Genomic DNA, 21,197 nt, shown 5'->3' on the forward strand with positions numbered 1-21,197 from the left:
TTCTGATGTTTTTGTCTGATGTTTGCCTTTGTGCTTTTTAATGAAGTGTTTTTCTCTTTATTATTCTTTTTATGCCTTTTTGATTATGCCAAAAAGGGGGAGAAATTATTAAATAGCTCTGATGAAAATTATGTCTAAAACCTTAAGCATTCTGCAACAATTATAGAAATAGTTCTGATATAAATAGCTCTGATTAAAAAATAGCTCTGATTAAATAATAGCTCTGATTAAATAACTCTAACATTAAAATTAAGAAATTGCAGAAAGTTTTTCAGAAATCTCATTGCTTGGAAAGCTCTGGTAAGAACTTCTGAACTCCCTAGTGCTAACTCAGGGGGAGCTTTTGTCTATCTGATCTAATATTTTTCATGTTTCATCTGATAATTTTATTTGTTTTGTCATCATCAAAAAGGGGGAGATTGTAAGAACAAAAATTGTTCTACGACAGACTCCATGATTTTGATGATAACAAAGGATGAAACCAAAAATGGCACCCTAACGAAAAGTTTCTAAGTGTGCAGGGTTCTAAAGAAAGAAGAAATAAATCTGATGATGTCATCAGATGCACAACAAGATCAGATGCAAAATCTCAAGTATCAGAAGCATCTAAAGTGGAATCTCGTTTCAAGAAGCTCTGACTCTGGACAAAACTACAAAGTATCAGAAGCATCTGAACATGAAGTAAAGTCTAGAAGCTCTGACTCTGAACAAATGCCTTCTGTAAACTCTGAAGTTATTAGCGCCATCTGAACTTTCAAGAGATAACATCAGAAGCCAGTTTCTCCAGATACACAAAGACTCTAATCAGAATTGTTAATCATGATGAAGTAACGTTTAAGCCAAGTTAAAGTTCTGCAAATGGATTTCCTCAATTAGAAAGAGACGTTAATCTCCACTTCCAAGAGAGAAGATACTAATTGTGGTAAGTAGTCACTTCTAAGAGAAAAAGTCTACTGCAGAAGCTATTAATGGAATGGCGTAACTACATCTCAATATCCAACAGATTCAACGCTACTTCAACTTTACTTCAACTCCTATAAATAAGAGAAGAAATCTCATTCAGGAAACAAAGAAATCACTAGCCAAAACTATACTGAAATCATATCACGCTCAAGAAAAACATCTTTGTTCTTCAAAGATTTTCACTAAGCTTTTGCTTATCAAGTGAAAAATTTGTTCTTAAGTTTGTAATATTTGCTTTCTTAGAAGCACTCTAGATTACACATCTTGTATCTTTTTTTTTTGATTTCCTCAAGTGACTCTTTGTAGTCTGTAGACTTGAGAGGACTAAGAGATTTTCTTCTCTCTTAGGGGTTGTTTGTAATCTTTCAAGATTAGTGGATTAAGTCCTTGTTGAAGGCGAAATCACCTTGGCCGGGTGGACTGGAGTAGCTTTGTGTTATAAGCGAACCAGTATAAAATCATTGTGTGATTTCATTTTGCAAAAGCGCTTATTTTTCAAACAATTCAAACCCCCCCTTTCTTGTTTTTCTCACCTTCATCCCTTTCATCAGAATGCTCCAGGTCATGACTTAGACAACTGTTTTGCTTTAAAGTTGGAAGTACAGAAGTTGACAAGAGCAGGTATCCTGACCTTCAAGAACATGGGTCCCAATGTGAAGGACAATCCAATGCCAAGTCATGGTCCTTCATCAGTGAACAATATAGAAGTTTGTCTCAATGAACAACATGTTACGAAGATAGAGGAGATTCGACAGTCTTTGGTTGAAATTCATTCTGTTTTATGTGCTCATGGTCTATTCCAACATGACCACCAGATCTGTGGTACATGTTCAGCCAATTCAAGAGGTTGTAGAAAGATTCAAGATGATTTGCAAGGCGTCCTTGATCAGGGTTTGATTCAGATTTCTAGACAAGCGAGTTCTCCAGAATCACAAGAACAAGAGGTGAATGTCATCATTCCTTGCTTCAACATTCTAGAGAAAGTAGAGATAGCTTATCATCCGAGGGAGCCAGTGGTGATTTGCCCTCCGGGCCCAATGCCTTACACTTCAGATAAAGCGGTCCCCTACCGCTATGCAGCAACTATTATTGAGAACGGTAAAGAGGTCGAGATTAAAACCTTAGCCTCAGTTACCAATATCGCAGCAAATAGCCGAATGACGCGCAGTGGCCGCGTGTTCGCTCCATCGGTTATCCCAAGTAGAAATGTTGAGAAATATCCAGTAGTCGTGGTACCAGTGACAAGAGAAGAAGAAGGGCAAACAAGCAATTCAACCCTTGACAAAGAAACAGATGAACTACTCAGAATTATCAAGCTCAGTGACTACAAAGTGGTAGATCAGTTGCTACAGACACCGTAAAAAATCTCGAGCCTGTCCTTATTATTGAACTCAACTGTCCACAGAGAAGCACTACTGAAGGTGCTTGATCAAGCCTTTGTAGAACAGGATATAACAGCAGAGCAGTTCAACAATGTTGTAGGCAGCATCACTTCGTGCAATGGCTTAGGCTTTTGTGATGAAGAACTGCTAGAAGAAGGAAAGAATCACAACTTCGCTCTCCATATCTCAGCCAATTGTCAAGGGGATTCTTTGTCTAATATCCTAATTGACACCGGTTCATCTCTGAATGTCATGCCCAAGTCTACCTTGTTGAAGCTAAAGTACAAAGGGGGGCAAATGCGGCACAGTGGAATTATTGTGAAAGCGTTCGATGGATCAAGAAAAACAGTCATTGGAGAAGTTGATTTTCCTATTGGTATTGGACCACACGTATTCCAGATCACTTTCCAGGTTATGGACATAGTGCCAGCTTATAGCTGTCTGCTCGGACGCCCATGGATTCACGAGGCGGGTGCCATTACATCCACGTTACACCAAAAGTTAAAGTTTGTCAAGAATGGGCAAATAGTGACGGTTAATGGGGAGCAGGCTATGCTGATTAGCCACCTTTCATCGTTTAGTGTGATAGAAGTAGACGAGACGGCTGTTCAAACTCCATTTCAGGCCCTGACCATCGATGATTACAAGAAAAGTGAAGGTTCAATCGCGTCATTCAAAGACGCCCAGCAGATTGTCAAGACAGGTCCTACAGAAATATGGGGCGAGGTGATAGAGTTGCCAGAAAACGTTAACCATGCAAGATTAGGCTTTGTTGATGGAAAACAAGTGCAGACTTCAGTGGTGCGACCTTTCAAAGATATCTTTCACAGCGGTGGGTTTATCAACATGGTAGCAGTTGAGGAGGATACTTTTGAGGGAAAGACAGAAGACGAAGGCCCCAGATTTGTGACACCAGGAGTAGTTATGAAGAACTGGACCGCAGTTGACATCCCACATTGTGTCCACATATCAAAGTAATTAAGCTTTCCAGTTTTCAAAAATCTTCCGCTTTAGCCCAAAGCGCGAAGCATTAATTTTGTAAAATGGGCACTTTTGTCAAAAACGTACTATCCATGAAAAAGATCTTTTGTGTTCCTATACACTTTTGTCCTTTTATCTTTTCAGCTTTTTCGGAAAATGGTAACACAAAAAAAAACCTTAAAAAGAACACATTTTTGCATGTCATGGTCAGTCCTCTAAAAATAATTGTTTGTACAGGTTACTTAAACCCGTTGAACACAATGACATCATGCCCTCTCCCAACTTTGAACATTCTGTATTCGAAGCTGAAGAGGAAGAGTGGGATGAGATTCCAGAAGAGGTCGCCTGCCAGCTTGAAAATGAAGAAGACACTATTCAGCCATACAAGGAGCCTTTGGAAACAGTCAACTTGGGTTCGGAAGAAAATGTGAAAGAAGTCAAAATTGGAGCATTGTTATCCCCACAGGTCAAGGAGCAATTGATCAGCCTGTTGAAAGAGTATGTAGATGTGTTTGCTTGGTCTTATCAAGATATGCCTGGTCTCGACACTGACATCGTAGAGCACAAGCTACCTTTGAAGCCAGAATGTCCACTGGTCAAACAGAAATTAAGAAGAACACATCCAGATATGGCCGTCAAAATTAAAGAAGAAGTTCTGAAGCAAATAGATGCTGGTTTTCTTGCCACTTCAGTGTATCCAGAGTGGATAGCAAATATTGTGCCAGTTCCTAAGAAGGACGGAAGGTACGAATGTGTGTCGACTATCGTGACTTAAATAGAGCAAGCCCAAAGGATGATTTCCCCCTGCCTCACATTGACATGTTGGTAGACAATACAGCAAAGTTTGACATATTCTCCTTCATGGACGGATTCTCCGGGTATAACCAGATCAAAATGGCTCCCGAAGACATGGAAAAAATTACATTCATAACACCATGGGGAACATTCTGTTATCAAGTGATGCCGTTTGGGTTGAAGAACGCAGGTGCTACTTACCAGCGAGCCATGACAACGCTCTTTCACGACATGATGCACAAAGAGATTGAGGTTTATGTGGATGACATGATCGCGAAGTCTCGTTCAGAAGAAGGTCACTTAGTAGATCTATTGAAGCTGTTTCAACGATTGAGGAAGTTCCGTCTTCGCCTCAATCCGAACAAATGCACATTTGGCGTCAGGTCAGGTAAACTCTTGGGCTTCATTGTCAGCCAAAAGGCATTGAAGTTGATCCAGATAAAGTAAAAGCTATCCAAGAGATGCCCGCACCAAAAACAGAAAGGCAAGTGAGAGGTTTTCTAGGACGATTGAATTACATATCCCGGTTTATTTCTCACATGACTGCCACTTGTGAACCTATCTTCAAATTGCTGAGAAAAAGTCAGAATTGTGTTTGGACAGAGGATTGTCAGAAAGCATTTGACAGTATCAAAGAGTACCTCATGGAGCCTTCTATCTTGTTACCACCTGTTGCTGGAAGACCGTTGGTTATGTATTTGACAGTGCTTGAGAATTCCATGGGCTGTATTCTGGGTCAACAAGACGAAACTGGAAAGAAAGAGCATGCCATTTACTACTTAAGCAAGAAATTTACTGACTGTGAATCACGATACTCCTTACTCGAGAAGACATGTTGTGCATTGGCTTGGGCTGCTAAGAGATTGAGGCAGTATATGTTAAGTCACACCACTTGGTTGATATCCAAAATGGATCCAATCAAGTACATTTTTGAGAAGCTTGCACTCACTGGTAAGATTGCAAGATGGCAGATGCTGTTATCAGAATACGACATTTTGTATCATACCCAGAAAGCTATCAAGAGCAGTGTGTTGGCTGAGTACCTTGCTCACCAACCCGTTGAAGATCACGATGATAATGAGGATGAGTTTCCTGATGAAGATGTCATGTTCCTAAAATCCAGAGATTGTAAAGAGCCACTTCCTGAAGAAGGGCCTGAACCAGATTCTCAATGGGGTTTAGTATTTGATGGAGCTTCCAACGTTTATGGACATGGAGTAGGTGCAGTCATTATCACTCCAGAAGGTTCTCATATTCCTTTCACGGCAAGAATTTGCTTTGAATGTACAAACAACATTGCTGAATATGAAGCCTGTATCATGGGTCTTGAAGAAGCCATTGACCTCCGCATCAAAAATCTTACTGTTTATGGTGACTCAGCGTTAGTTATCAATCAGATCAAAGGAGAATGGGAAACACGCCACCCTGGCTTGATCCCATACAAAGACTATGCAAGAAGATTATTGACTTTCTTCACCAAGGTTGAATTGCATCACATTCCTCGGGATGAGAATCATATGGCGGATGCTCTAGCTACGTTGTCTTCAATGTATCAAGTGGGTTTTCCAAACAAAGTACCCAGAATTGTGATCAAGCGACTTGATAGACCAGCGCATGTGTTTACAGCTGAGGCCAGTTTTGATGATAAACCATGGTACCACGATATCAAGCATTTCCTTCAGACTCAGGAGTATCCTCTTGGAGCAACAGAAAAAGATAAAAAGACTTTGAGAAGATTGTCAGGCAGTTTCTTCCTTAATCAGAATGTGCTCTATAAGAGGAATTATGACATGGTCTTACTCAGATGTGTTGACAAAAAGGAAGCAGAAATGTTGATGAAAGAAGTTCACGAAGGGTCCTTTGGTACTCATGCAAACGGCCACTCTATGTCAAGAAAGATGTTGAGTGCTGGTTACTACTGGTTGACCATGGAATCAGATTGCTGCAAATTTGTAAAGAAGTGTCACAAATGTCAGATCTACGCTGATAAGGTTCATGTACCACCAACCTTTTTGAATGTGATTTCTGCTCCTTGGCCATTCTCAATGTGGGGCATTGACATGATCGGTATGATTGAACCCAAAGCTCCCAACGGACACCGTTTCATTCTCGTGGCAATTGATTACTTCACCAAATGGGTGGAAGCAGCTTCGTATGCAAAGGTGACAAAGCAAGTGGTGGTCAGATTCATCAAAAATAATCTCATTTGCCGATATGGCATTCCAAACAAGATCATCACTGACAATGGCTCCAATCTGAACAACAAAATGATGGATGAATTATGTGAAAGTTTCAGGATCGAGCATCATAACTCTTCTCCTTACCGTCCCAAGATGAATGGGGCAGTTGAAGCTGCAAATAAGAATATCAAGAAGATCATTCAAAAGATGGTTGTTACCTACAAAGATTGGCATGAAATGCTGCCTTTTGCACTACACGGATATAGAACATCAGTCCGTACTTCAACTGGGGCAACCCCATTTTCACTTGTATACGGTATGGAAGTTGTGTTACCGATAGAGGTTGAAATTCCATCAATGAGGATACTAATGGAAACTCAGTTGTCAGAGGCTGAATGGTGTCAAAGCAGATACGATCAGTTGAATTTGATTGAAGAAAAAAGAATGACTGCCTTGTGCCATGGACAGTTATATCAAAAGAGAATGAAGCAGGCATTTGATAAGAAGGTTAAGCCGAGAGAATTCAAAGAGGGTGACCTTGTGCTCAAGAAGATGATACTATTTCACAATGATTCTAGGGGCAAGTGGACTCCTAACTATGAAGGACCCTATGTTGTCAAGAAAGCCTTCTCAGGCGGTGCTTTAATTCTTACAAACATGGATGGTGAAGAGCTTCCACGTCCCGTGAATACAGATGCAGTCAAGAAATACTTCGCCTAAAAAATGAAAAGAACAGCTTGCTAAGTTGAAAACCCGAAAGGGCGGCTTAGGCAAAAATGAGCGTCTCGGTGGACTGAAAACCTGAAAGGGCGGTCCAAGCAGAAATTAGAGACATAAAAAAACAAAGAGAATATATCCCGGTAGATTGAAAACCCGAAAGGGCAATCTAGGCAAAAGTTAGGGATTTCAGGCAAGTAACTGCATAACAGAGATAAGATCATTGAAGTATCAGAATATTTTCAACAGTTCTCCAACTTTCTCAAGGCTGCAATACAGGTCAAAAGTGGAAGAGAGAATGATGTCATTGTAGTTCAACGTACCCTTTTTCCACGAAATTACCATTTTCCAATTTGTTAAAGATCTATGGAATCACGTTGTTGGCTGATTACCATCCTATCAAATCAATTTGAGCCTTTCTATATTTCTTGGCACTCTTAATTTTCATTTCAATTTACGAAAGTTCTTTTACTTTGACAGATATGTTTTGAAACAAAAGTTTTGAATTAAAAACAGTTTTTGAAAAATATGAAGATTATTTATTTTGATTTGTGGACATCAATAAAAGGATTGAGACATGTGGTCCCAGTAATTCTGAAATCATGTGATTCCAACTAGACATGTTCATATTACTATCCTTATATGTATATGATGAAAAAATCTCCACAGGTGTCTTGGCAGTAATATTTCTCCAGCAGAGGTTGTGATTCTGGATATCCCCAGCTATGCTTCCTAGTTTTCCTCAAGAGATCATGCAAGAAATATTTCAAGAAGTTTATTCCCTTCACTTGGGGCATGAAGACTCCCCAGTTAATTGATCATGAAGACTCCTCAGTTTAATTGATCATGAAGACTCCCCGGTTAATTGATCATGAAGACTTTGATCCAGGTTTTAAGTTACAGATTTGGCCTATGGGATTACTACAGGTATTTCCCCAGTAATTTATTAAAGCGGGATCAGCAATGTCCCCAGCAGAGGATGAGAAGGAAGATTTGATTTCCCTGAGCAGGAGTAATACAGAGGTCTCCATCCCTCAGCGAGTGAAGAAAGTTGATATTCAGAAAGTACAGGGAATCTCCTGTTGTTCTCTGTCCATTCAATAGAAGGATATGTCTCCTCCTCAGTAATGTTTTGTAGTAAAAGAAGAGTGTGTTATGCATTTTAAGCAAATTCAAGAATTGCAGGATTTCTCCTAAATTCTCATTTATATTCAAAGGTCAGACATCACTGTTCCCCGGCAGAGTCTCCTAGAGGAAAGATCTCGTAACCAGATATCAGACACCATAATCCCCTGCAGAGTCTTCAGATACAGAAAGTCTCCATGATAATTAAAGCAAAAAAATCAAGGATAGATTTCCCCTATATTCTTATTCCCTGGAAAGATACCACCTATCCCCAGCGGACTTTATCCCCAGCAGAGTCTTCCAGAAGAATAATCCCTTCTGCATTATCAGCAAATTCAAGAATTGCAGGACTTCTCTTACAATATCATCTTATTTCCAGAGGATAACACCTTGTATCCCCAGCGGAGTCCTCAAAAAGGTCCAATCCTCATATACCTCACAAATTCAAGAACCACAGGGAATCTCCTGCATTTTTGAAGTAGAAGGCATCTCCATTCTTCTACGGAATCCTCAGCAGAGACATACTTTTAAAGAAACCTGGATATGGTGCTCTTGTACCAATTCCCTAGCAAGTCTTTGTACTACTCCCTAGCGAGTCTCAGTGCAAATCTCCAGCAAGTCCTTATGCAGCTATTAACATTTTTAGTTATTCCTAGTTTTGTCTGTCCATCATGCATTCATTACTAAATATTCATGCATATCTATGACATATCATGCTTGCATTCATATGCACCTTGTTTCCTTGTTTATATTGTGGGTTGAGTCAATCTCTCCATATAGAGTATCCTCATAAGCAGCAAAATACCTTTTATTGGTCATGTTCCCCACAGAGATCTATGCCTCATGGAAGATGGTTGTTTCAGTTGTAAATCCTGATGAGTTCATTCCTCTTCAGTTGAAGTCTTGTTTGACCGTTTCATTCTAGTTCTATCCTAGTTTGAACCTCGTGTCTCCAGATAAAGCTCAGAAATTGCCAGTAAAAGAAGGCAACAATATAGTCTTTGTGACTCTCATTCAGTAAAACAGACATGACAGATATTGTGTCCAAGTCCTTTATACCTTCATCTTTGAGTTGGTACCCATTACAAACTTGAGTTACCTACATCCATGAGTGGTAACCTTTGTTATCCCTCGGATAAATTAATTACTATCTCCATCTATGAGTTGATAACATCCTCACAGAAAGTTCCATGGTTCTACCTGCAACTTTGAGCTGGTAGCGTGCTTTCGTCTTTGAGTTTAGCACAGATTCCTTTTGATTCCACCTTCGTCTTTGAGTTGGTGAAGTACCTGCAACTTTGAGCTGGTAATATGCATTCATCTTTGAGTTAGCAAGATTTCTTTTGATTCCACCTTCGTCTTTGAGTTGGTGAAGTACCGTCATCTATGAGCTGGTAGTGTGCATTCATCTTTGAGCTTGCACAGGTTTCTTTTGATTCCATCTTCGTCTTTGAGTTGATGGAATGCCTTCATCTATGAGTTAGGTACACTTTATCCTGTTACCTTCATCTTTGAGCTGGTAACGTGCTTTCATCTTTGAGTCAGCATAATTTTCTTATGTTTCCATCTCCGTCTTTGAGTTGATGGAGTACCTTCATCTATGATTTAGGTACATAGTGAGCCCTCATCTATGAGTTGGTAGTATGCATTCATCTTTAAGTTCACACATTTTCCTGTGATTCCATCTTCGTCTTTGAGTTGATGGAGTACCTTCATCTATGAGTAGGGTATGTTTGATCCTTGTTGAACTGATAGTGTGCTTTCATCTTTGAGTCTCCACAGATAACTTCTGATTCCATCTTCGTCTTTGAGTTGACGGAGTACCTTCATCTATGAGTTAGGTACATTTTGTCCTTCCACCGTCATCTTTGAGTCGGTAATGATAAACATCTCCAAGAGAATATGTTCTAAATTCTTCTAAACACCTTTGTCAATGAATCGGTGGTTGCCTTCAACTTTGAGTCGGCATTTATCTGTCTATCTCATCAATGAGTTGGTAGTGTGCATTCAACTGTAAGTCTGCACAATGATCCTTAGATCTGATTCTTCATCTACACCATCATCAATGAGTTGGAGTTTGATTTCCCTAGCAGTGTTATTATCAATCTTTTGAAGCTTGCCTTCAACTTTGAGTTGGCATGTCCTGTTTACCTCATCAATGAGTGGGTAGTGAGCTGTCAACCATGAGTTAACGCAGTTCGATTCTTATTATGCCCTTGTTATACCTTCATCCTTGAGTTGGTATTCATCTTTTCTGTTACCTCCATCTTTGAGTTGGTAATGTACTGTCACATCAGTACTCTTGTTATATTGATCTTTTCCCACTTTCATCTATGAGATAGTGATGTATCGTCAACATTGAGTCGATATCTCTTTTCCTCCTATTTTCCATCTATGAATAGGTAGTGAATCTTCCCCAACTGAGTATTCTCAGTGTTTACCTTCATGCATTGAGTCGGTGTATGTCCTTCCCCAGTAGAGTTTGCGCTCCTGTGTCTCTGTGTCTGTCTGTCTTTTGCATCATGCATACATGCATTTGCGGTCAAATTTTGTGGCGTTTGTCATATTTAATTACCTTACGCCATTCGATAGCCTCCGGCTATCTGGCCTAAATTAATTAAATAGGGGCATCTGTCGCACCCCAAAATTTGACTTTGGCTTTGTTGACCACATCTTGATTAATCTCGTTGTCTCGTTTTCATCTCAATTTCTTAAACTTCGTGTGAGAACTGGTTTGATTAGGTTTTGTGTGTTTTCGTTGCTTACCGTGTTGTATTTCGTTGTTTTAGCAAAACCTGGCTGATATCGTTGCCTCGTATTTATCTCTCTTATCTCTTTTGTGCGTGGCATCGCTTCGATTAGGTTTTGTGCGTTTTTATCTATTTAATTGTTTGTTTGTCGGTATTTTGACTGTATTTCGAATATATTAGAGTTTTCGTATTGTCCGATTATTTGTGATTGTGTTTGTCAGCGTTTTCGTGATGTCGTGTTGATTTTATTATTGCCTAGGGTTGTTTATTTAATTACGTGTTGTGCCGTGTGATTTAATCGAGTCTGTTTGAGTCGTGTTGTTGATTTTACTGGTTTACCGGTTTACTGGTTTATTGGTTTTATCAATTTGTCTGTTTTGCTGTGCAAATTGTCATCGTTTTTATCGCGTTCGTGTCGCTCGATTTTATCGTATTTTAATCGTGTGTCGTTTAATATTATTTGTGCTTAATATTAATTGTGTTTAGTTGTTAATTAGTTTATTTAATTAGGATTAATATTATATTAGTTTATTATTATTATTATTATATAATATATAAATTATATTATTAATTTATGTTAGATATTTTTTTAGGTTTCCTATTGTTTAAGTAATCTAAATTATATTATTAATTTATATTAGATATTTTTTTAGGTTTCCTATTGTTTAAGTAATCTAAATATATATTATTAATTTATGTTAGATATTTTTTAGGTTTCCTATTGTTTAAGTAATCTAAATATATATTATTAATTTATGTTAGATATTTTTTAGGTTTCCTATTGTTTAAGTAATCTAAATATATATATATATATAGATGTTGTTAGTAAGAAAAAGGGGGTGGTGGATCTGTAAGGAAAAAAACGTGTGGTGAGAGAAACAGAGAATTGAAAAGAAATATTTTTCCAAAAGCATTACCGTATTTCACTTGTTCTTCATTTTCGGTAACCCAAAATCGTCCCGATTATTCACCGAAACACAAAACCGATTTCATATCTTTGAAGTTCGTTGAGTCCAGGTCACAAATATCCAAGGTTCATTTCATTCCGCCGTCGTTTCACCGATCAAAAGCGACGTTGAAGTCAGGTACTCACGAAGGCAACCAGCACTGCGTCGGTGACGGTTTCCAGCTTTCGGTTGATCATTTGGACGATCAGAAGTTCATCCTCTTCACACAAGGTAATATTCTTCACTTATCTCTGAAATCGGCAAAGTTCCGGCTTGCCGACATGTGTTTTAATATATTATTTTTGTCTATTATATATCTAAATAAATATATATATATATATATATATATATATATATATATATATATATATATATATCTTTGTCTATTATATATTATTTGTCTATATATATATATATATATATATATATATATATATATATATATATTATCTTTGTCTATTATATATTATTTGTCTATATATATATATATATATATATATATATATATATATATATATATATATATATATATATATATATATATATATATATATATATATATATATATTATTTTTGTCTATTATATATTATTTGTCTAAATGTACATATATATTATTTTTGTCTACTATATATTTATTGTCTAAAAATAATAAATAATATATATATATATATATATATATATATATATATATATATATATATATATATATATATATATATATATATATATATATATATATATATATATATATATATATATATATTACTTTTGTTTACTAAATATTGTTTATCTTTTATTATTATTTTGCATATATGTTTTATTTAAATGTTAGTTAAATTAATTATTTGTTTAAATGTTTATTTTAATTAAATGTTTATTTATATCAAATGTTTATTTTGTCTAAAGTAAATGTTTATATTGTTTTTTTATATTTGTTTATGTTGTTACTAACCGTTTCGTTTCAGTTTCAGCTCGATTCACTCCACTAACTATTCGTAATACTAACTATTCATAGCTAACTGTGTTGTAATAATTTACTTTCTCGCATTTTTTATTTTCTGTATTGTGTGTTTAATCGTATTGTTCACGTTTTATGTTAAAAAATCGAAAAATCCAAAAAGAAAACCGATTCGATTCCAACGGTCGCCGTTTAAGAAACCCTTTTCACACACTCATAAGCTTACTCTTGGGCTTTCCTGTAATGAGCCCATTTATTTATTTCTTTAGGGTCTAGGCTCGTTCAAATCTAAAATCAACAAAACAGACTTTCCCCTTTTCTTTTGGGAGAACTACGTGGATTCTGATTTCTCCATTGCGCCTTGGAGATACGTAGGCATGAAGTCTACGACTTTATCGAGTCCAAAAACAATAAAATCAAGTTCTTTTCTCATCTCCCCAATCAAACGATCAAAGCGAAAAAAGCAAAGCATTCACATAAACATAAGCAAAAAGGTTCCTGTGGAGTACCGCAGATGTAGAGGGTGCTAATACCTTCCCTTTGCATAACCAACCCCCGAACCCGTAACTCTAAAGGGATTTATCGTTATTTTTCCCTTCCTCTTTTTGGATAAAATAAAAGACGGTGGCGACTCTTGCATTTAAAATATTTTTCAAACGGGTTAAGTTCAATCAATACTTAATCTCGTGAAAAATCCCGCCGCGACAATGTACATTAATGGTCAAATACCACACAAACAAGCAAAGTTTACACAAACAAAATATATCACACAATATGGTCCAAATGGACAAAGTGAAAATTATATTAACATAAACAATTAGAATGATATGAACAATGGCAAGTGAAATAAAGTGCTAAAAGTAAATTGCATTAAAGTAAAAGCTTGAAATTAAAAGTTAGTAGTTAGTAGGTTAGAAGTTAGTATTGTTTTGTTTTTGCTTTTGCTTTTCAAGACATTCTTTGGAGAACACTCAACCCACTTATCACAAGCATGGATCCTTGAACCAAAACATCTTCCAAAGGAAGGAAAGAAGAAGTGGAATAAGATGAAGTGGGAAGGGGATGAATGAAAATCACAAATTGGTCAAAGGAGGACTTTTACCAAATTAATATCGTTCATTCATTTTGGGAGATGGAATGTATATTCCATCAATCCCCTAAATCCAATGATATTAATTTGAAAAAGTCAAATCAACCTTGACCAAGGCCCAACAATAACAAGCAAACTCAAATAAGTCAATACAAGTGGTCAACAAAAATAATTGGCATTTATTCAATTAAAAATAATAAAATAGTGCATTTAAATCAAATATGGTTGGTCCAATTTACAAAATCTCATCAAAACACTAAAGAAATGGCCATGAGATTTATCAAAGGTCAAACAAGGTCAAAGGACCTTGGAGAAAAAATTTCATAATTTTTGGACATTTAAAAATATTTTTAAACAATTAAAAACAAATGCAAAATCAATTAATTCATGAAAAATATTAATAATGATCCAAAAAATAATTTTAATTCAGAATATGAAAGAGAACAATATTTGAATTTTTTTGGTGAAAGTCCCATATTTTTTGGATCAATATTGAATTTAATATGAATTATTGAAAATAATGCAATTAAAATAAAAATTCAGAAAAATCAAAAATGCGTGGACCACTTGAACTCCCTCATTAATTGAGGTGGAAGATCAAGTGGCCAGGAGCGCACTATCCACCATAGACCTTAGTCAGCGCGTGGCAACTTTAGTAATCAAAACCAAAGCTCAAGATTAGAACAAAAGGAACGGATCATGTGGTTCAGAGCTTTGCCAACTCATCGTCGGAGCCAGAGCTCCGGTCATCTTCTCCGGTGGACCTCACCGGACTGGTCCACCATGAACCATCACCAAAATGAAAAACAAGGACATGATCCTAAAGAAAAAATGGCACTGAGCTCGAATCTGACCTCCATTCACTCCAACTCCAAGTATATTGAGAGATACATGGAGTTGAAATTTGAGGTACATGAACTGAGTTGCTTCGATTTGGCCTCAAAGCAACTCAATCTTCTTACCTACATTGATAGGACTTCAGACAACCAAAGAATCAATAGAATTGAGCAAGAATTTAAGAGAATCGAAGAGTTTAAAATTTCTGGAAAATACCTTCAATGGAGGTCTGGATTCAATTGATCTTGATCTTGCTTGTGCTTGATCTCACTCCACTTGCTTGCAGGAGAAGGATTGAATGGTTAAGAAGCTACAGATTCCTGGAGAATTGAATTTCAAAACAGTGGAAATTCAAGCTCAAATTCAAGAGAATTTTTTAGGCTTATCCTTTGCAAAGTGAGGGTTTGAGATAGGGGATCAAACCTGCCACGAATGTGTTTTCATTTCTGAGCAATTGAAGCTCTATTTATAGCTGAAATGGTTGATGATTGCACACTTCCAATTACTTTCCAATTTTGGCAAATGGTGATGCAATGGTGCATGGGCGCGCACAGGCCTATGAAATGATTGCTTGAGGTCCTCAGATGAATATCAGATGCTCTGAACTATGCTTGGATTGCAAGGCAAATGCACATTGATGTTTGAAGTTTGATCCTTGCCAAGTGATGTCACCCTGTTTAAGCCATGCACAGCCTATGCATTTCTTGTCCAAAATGAATGAATTTGAGCTCTTTGGAAAGGTGTGATCAAGAGTAACAACTTTCATGTTCAACATTTTTTCATTTGGAGCTTGGAACTTGGAGAAATTTGAGGTGGAAGTTTGGAAATTTTTGACATATCAAAATTTTTCTAAGTGTCAAGTCATATGTCTCAATATTCCACTTTGCTTAACTTTTTATATGAGCTTAAAATGAGAAAAGTGTCTTCATCAAAGTTTTATCTCTCTCAAAGACCTTAAAAATTGTCACCAATATCATTTCATTTGGATTTGAAATGATAGAGTTATGCATTTTTGAAGTTTGGTAAAATCACTTGATCAATGGTATAGGTCAAAAGCGACCTATAATGTAACCTCATATCACATGCTCAAAAAAGTTGAATTAGCTCCCACTCCAAACATCAAAGTTGAATTAGACACATTGAATTGGATTTTGAAACTTGTAAATATTTCATCTCATAAAAATTGAGCAAGTTATGGCCTTGGGAAGTTGACTTTAAAATTAGGGTTTAGACAAAATGACCTATAATGTTTCAACATAGAAAATCATTTTCCAAGAAAAAATAGATCTACGTATCAACATGAAAGTTGTTTAGAATGTCATTTAGAGTAAGTTTTATCTTGTAATCATTTTCATATGGTGCAAATTGTAGGAGATAGGGTCTAGGGAAACCCAGCTTTGATCAGATGAATTCATCTGGCCAACCACCATCAACCAACTTGCTAACTTCCAATTCTATTGACTTTCTTGGCTCATGGTAGATCATATATGCATAGGATGATTAAATTTGAAGTGTCCCTTGAGAAGTTTGATCAATTGGTGAGATAGCTTGTTGGAGAAGTTACTCAAGATACCCAGTCAAACTAGGGTTTCCAAGGCAAATCACCTTCAAACTCTTGAAGAAAACTTGATCAATATAACATGTAGAGATAATTGAGACTCATATATGATGTTCATAACCATTCTTGAATCAATTCTTGGTTGTGCTCTTTGATCATGAGGGTCTCAAACCCTAGATGGGAACTTTATGAATCAATGGAGACCATGCCCTACGTACAAAAGAGTTAAGAAAATGCAAAGACATATTTTTTGTATTTTGGTTAGTGCAATGATAAAATACAAGTATGATATAATCACAAAGTGCTTGGTAATCTCTCCCAAAACAAACCCAATGAAAGAGGGGTGAGGAGGATGCCAAGATGTGATCCCAATGCTAATGCTTATGATGAAATTGCATGAGGGATCTTAGGGTCAAATAAATTGGGGTCTTACATTGTGCATCCATCCGCCCTTCAACAGGGGAAACCCCTTTCTCTCTTGTTTATGGAATGGAAGATGTTCTCCCCGTGGAGGTTGAGATCCTATCATTATGGGTTTTGATGGAAGCCAAGTTGACAGAGGCTGAATGGTATCAGACCAGGTTTGATCAACTGGACTTGATTGAAGAGAAGAGATTGACTGCCATGTGTCATGGACAATTATATCAGTAGAGAATGAAGAAAGCATTTGATAAGAAGTTCAAGTCTCGTGTGTTCCGAGAAGGTGACCTCGTGCTCAAGAAGATTTTATCTTTCAAACCTGATGCTAGGGGAAAATGGACTCCTAATTATGAAGGCCCATATGTTGTTAAGAGAGTCTTTTCAGGCGGTGCTTTGATTCTTACAACTATGGATGGTTAAGAGTTCATGCGTCCTGTGAAAGCCAATGTAGTAAAGAAATACTTCGCGTAAAAAAGAAAAGAACATCTCGCTAAGTCGAAAACCCAAAATGGCGGCTTAGGCAAAAATGAGCGTCTCGGTGGATTGAAACCCCGAAAGGGAAATCCAAGAAAAAGTTACAGACATAAAACAGAAAATTTATCCCAGTAGATTGAGTACCCCACCTTGGGGCAATCTAGGCAAAAATTAGGGATTATGGCAAGTAACTGCACTCAGTTGGTCCTAATCTTTGAAGCAGTTTTGAGCGGTCATTTGGTTCTAATTCATCATTCTCAACCAAAGACAAGCACAATAGATTTCAAAGTTGGTAGGAAGAGTAGTTATATTTAATGTAGCCATTTTCCAGGTAAATTACCATTTTCAAACTTTGTAAAGATCCATGGAGTCGCGCCATTTGCGGACTACCATTCTATTAAATAAAGTTGAGCCTTTATCCAATTATTTGTTATCCTTATTTGTTTCTGTTTTAAAATCGAAATTTTATGATGATAATTTTGAAATAAATAAATCAATGAACAAACATTTTTCCCAAATAATAAGGCATTTACTTTATGAACGGTCAATTACAAAAAAAGGAATGTCAACAGCAATCTCAAGGAGGTAAGTCTTGATATGTGAAATATTGTTGGTCTTTCCCGAGCAGTGGTTTGGTGACTTTACCTCCACAACATTTTGTTGTTCATCCCCGGCATGATTGATGAGTTGCCACCCCCAAGCAATTTTTCATCTCCGGAGGAGCTGATGTGTTTCTCCCTTTGCAATTCATCCTTCCCTAGTTGAGGCGTTCATGTTTTTGCATATTTCTCAGTATGTATATTGGTGAATGAATCCTGGATTATCTTGGAACCTTTATTTGGTCTCCAGATCCCCCGACGCATTTATTTGTGTGTCGCATAACTATGATAGTTTCTCCCCTGTGTGAGTCTGCGGATCCGGTTGATATCTTGGTACCTTGGAATTAGGTTTATTTCTCGATCTCCAAGAAGAGTCTAATGACTATTGCTTTCCTTTTGAGGATGTTTTTGTTGATCTTTGTATCCCCTTGTGGTCTTTGATTTTTCCTGGCAGATTGTTATGTTCCCAGTGAAGCTTGATGCTTGTCGTGACTATATATAAAATATAGTCTATCGGGTACTTGACTGCAAGTGCACAGTCCAATCGCTTTAGCTTTAAAAGATATCGATCCCACAGGGACCTATGGTCAAACTAGTGTTACTGACGTCACTATGTTTAGCTAAGGGAATGATTAGTAGAAGTTCGGTTGTAGAATAGTAAATCTAGGGGAATTTTAGTTTTAAGAAATAATTGATGGAAGGAATCAGTATGCAGCGCATTAATTGTCAGGGATTCGATAAGTCACCGGTGAATAGTTTAAATGCCAAATATCTCTCAGTAGAAAATATTTATTTAAAAAGCTTTATCTCACACTCTCGTGATTGTTGATTCGGCCTATAGCTTTAAGTCAGAATGTACGCTCTCGCTGTCCCATTTGAAGTTAAAATTACTTTTTGAAAATAAATAAGTTCTAATTGCTTTTAAAGTGCTCTCGCTGTTTTTAAACTCAATGCCTAATTTTTACTATCAAGCTCGAGCCTCACGCTCTCGCGATTGTTGGTTCTCACCTTAGTTAATTTCCCACTCTCGTGGCAAAACCGTATTAAATAGCTTTTCACGCTTTTGTGATAAAGTTAATTAAATTAAAATTAAAAACTTCAGCCTAAAAGATTGTTTGAGAAAAAGAGTTTTCATTGATTATTATTAAATCCCATCAAAGTAAATTGCTAGATACCGATACCGGTAATTTAGTCGGACATGCTAAATAAGGCAAACACAGAGCATAAACAGATCAACATTGCGGCAAACATAATTATAATAATAGTTGGGCAATAATAATAATAATTCAATAAAAACCTGGCAATCGAAGTAACAGAGTATAGTGAATCTCAAAGTACTTGAGCAGTCCTCCACAAGTCGGTAGGCTTCTGCTTCTTCAATACAAATTGCTAACTAAAATTAAATAAAGTGTAGTAGTTCCCCAGTGTAGGAAACTACTACTATGGCTAACTGGGAAACGAAAAGGAAAAAGGAAAAGGGAAAATTCTAAAAAGAATGGCGAATGAATTAAGGCAACGGAAACAAAGTTGCTGAAAAGAAAATAAACTAAAAAGATAGAAAGCTGTAAAAATTAATTGCAGAGCGTAAGGGTCAATGTAGGCGTCAGTGTAAATGTAGGCGTCAGTGTAAATGTAAGCATCCCCAATTTTTCCAAATTTGGTCCTTTATATAGTGCTTCTTTAGGTCTTGGTGGTTGAGATATTTAAGGAGGACTTGGTTTGAATGAGGAATCCGGGGGAGTCAAGTTGTTGGAGGGAATTTAGGCACGTTTAGGTGCCTGTGATTGACTGTTTCAAAACGTAAATTGTGGCCGCGTGATGGTCGTCATGGGCCTGTGACGGTCGTCACAGGCTGGGTCGTAACGGTCGTCATGAATCTGTGACGGTCGTCACATCAACAAATTCTGCATTCTGGTTTTCTGCTTTTTCCTGTGCTTTCTCATCTGTTTCTTCTTCTTTTTCTTCCTTTTCTTCATTTTTCTCATTAATGCTTGGAGACTTAAATACCTGCAAAAAAACTCGAATACTTGCGGAATAATCGGGATATTAATTAAAATGGTATGGTCTTTTAGTGCAAATCAAGGCAAATATCTGATGTGTTTTCGCGTTATCAAAGCCCCACAAAGATGTTTTTGGATGGAATCCCCAGTAGATCGTTTGGTTCTCCCCACTCAGAGTTTTTACCTCTTATTGTGACTTGAGACCCCAGTGGAATTCCATCTTCTGATAGAAGATTTCTTCTTTCATGCAGTATTTGGTTCTGAGCAGTATTGTTGGTGTCCCCTGTAGGGTTGTCTCCCATTTGATATGGTGTTGACTTAAAATTCCCCACAGTGATGACTTGTTGTTCTGATAAGGATCCTCAGCAGATCCCTCTTTGCCCATAATAATTTAGGTTGGACGCATATTTTCCATGCCTTTTCCCATCCAGAGTTGATTGAATATTATTTTGAGTTAGGATTTACATCCTCGGTGATTTATTTTCATCCCTAGCAGGTTCTCCAGTTGGTGTTTCCATCTTGTTGAGATTAGTTGAGTATCTAGTTGTGATCATTCGAATATTCGTCGTATGTATCCTTTGTGCTCGTTTGTCAGCATAATCATATACATATTCACCCATATACATGAATAGAACATAACATCAGGTATTTCATTATCCATTATTATCAAATTGACCATTCTTCTGATCCCCTGCTTCGGTGATATTATTTCCCCATGCAGATTTGGTGTGTGTGCCCTCCTTTAATTGTAGAGGGTCAGCCCCTTAAGTAGAAAAGTTTATCCTTTCTTCTTCCCCACTGAGTTATTTCCTCGTGGATGATTATAATTTTTGTTCCCTCCCTAATTCGTTATCTGGATAGAACCACTCCCCTTGAGCTATACCCTCATTGGGTTGAGTCTTGTTTGACCATTTCTTTCTAGTTCTTACCTAGATAGATCTTTTGGTCCCCTAAGAGTTTATCACCCAGTAACTGGTAATATTCTTCTTGGTGTTGAGTACTTTACCTGTATTAATTTACCCAGTAACCGATAAAAGGTAATTTACTTCTTTGATTCTTTTTCCCACGGATCCGTTTTTCTTTCGTTTCCCCAGTAAGTTTATCCTTGATATGTTCATCTTAACCGATCACAGATATTCTTCCTATTTGGTATTCTACCCAGTAAAAAGGTAGTTGTAATTCCTTATTTTCCCAAATAGTTTATCCTTGATATGTTCACTTTAACCGGTGACGAATTTTTCTCTTTTTCTGGTATTCTACCCAACCGGTATTCTGTCCAATAAATGGTAGATATAAATCATATTCTACCTTATGATTCTATCCTTCATATGTTCACTTTAACCGGTGACGTATTTTCTCTTTCTTCGGTCTTCTACCCAGTAACCGGTAGTTGTAAATCCTATTTTCCCCCCAGCAGTCT

At 37.0% G+C, this 21,197-nt stretch overlaps 1 protein-coding gene across 1 annotated transcript in view; it reads left to right on the forward strand.

Annotated features, from left to right (window-relative positions):
- The first annotated feature begins 1,604 nt into the window (after nucleotides 1-1,604).
- Nucleotides 1,605-21,197, forward strand: part of LOC127094542 (uncharacterized) — a 29,825-nt gene continuing 10,232 nt past the window's right edge. The window contains exons 1-2 of the mRNA XM_051033364.1: nucleotides 1,605-2,320; nucleotides 2,369-3,263. Of these exons, the coding sequence (XP_050889321.1) occupies nucleotides 1,605-2,320; nucleotides 2,369-3,263 (1,611 nt within the window). The remainder of the gene's footprint in view (nucleotides 2,321-2,368; nucleotides 3,264-21,197) is intronic.

This window comes from Lathyrus oleraceus, chromosome 6 (genome assembly GCF_024323335.1).
Source record: "Lathyrus oleraceus cultivar Zhongwan6 chromosome 6, CAAS_Psat_ZW6_1.0, whole genome shotgun sequence".
Taxonomy (NCBI): domain Eukaryota; kingdom Viridiplantae; phylum Streptophyta; class Magnoliopsida; order Fabales; family Fabaceae; genus Lathyrus; species Lathyrus oleraceus.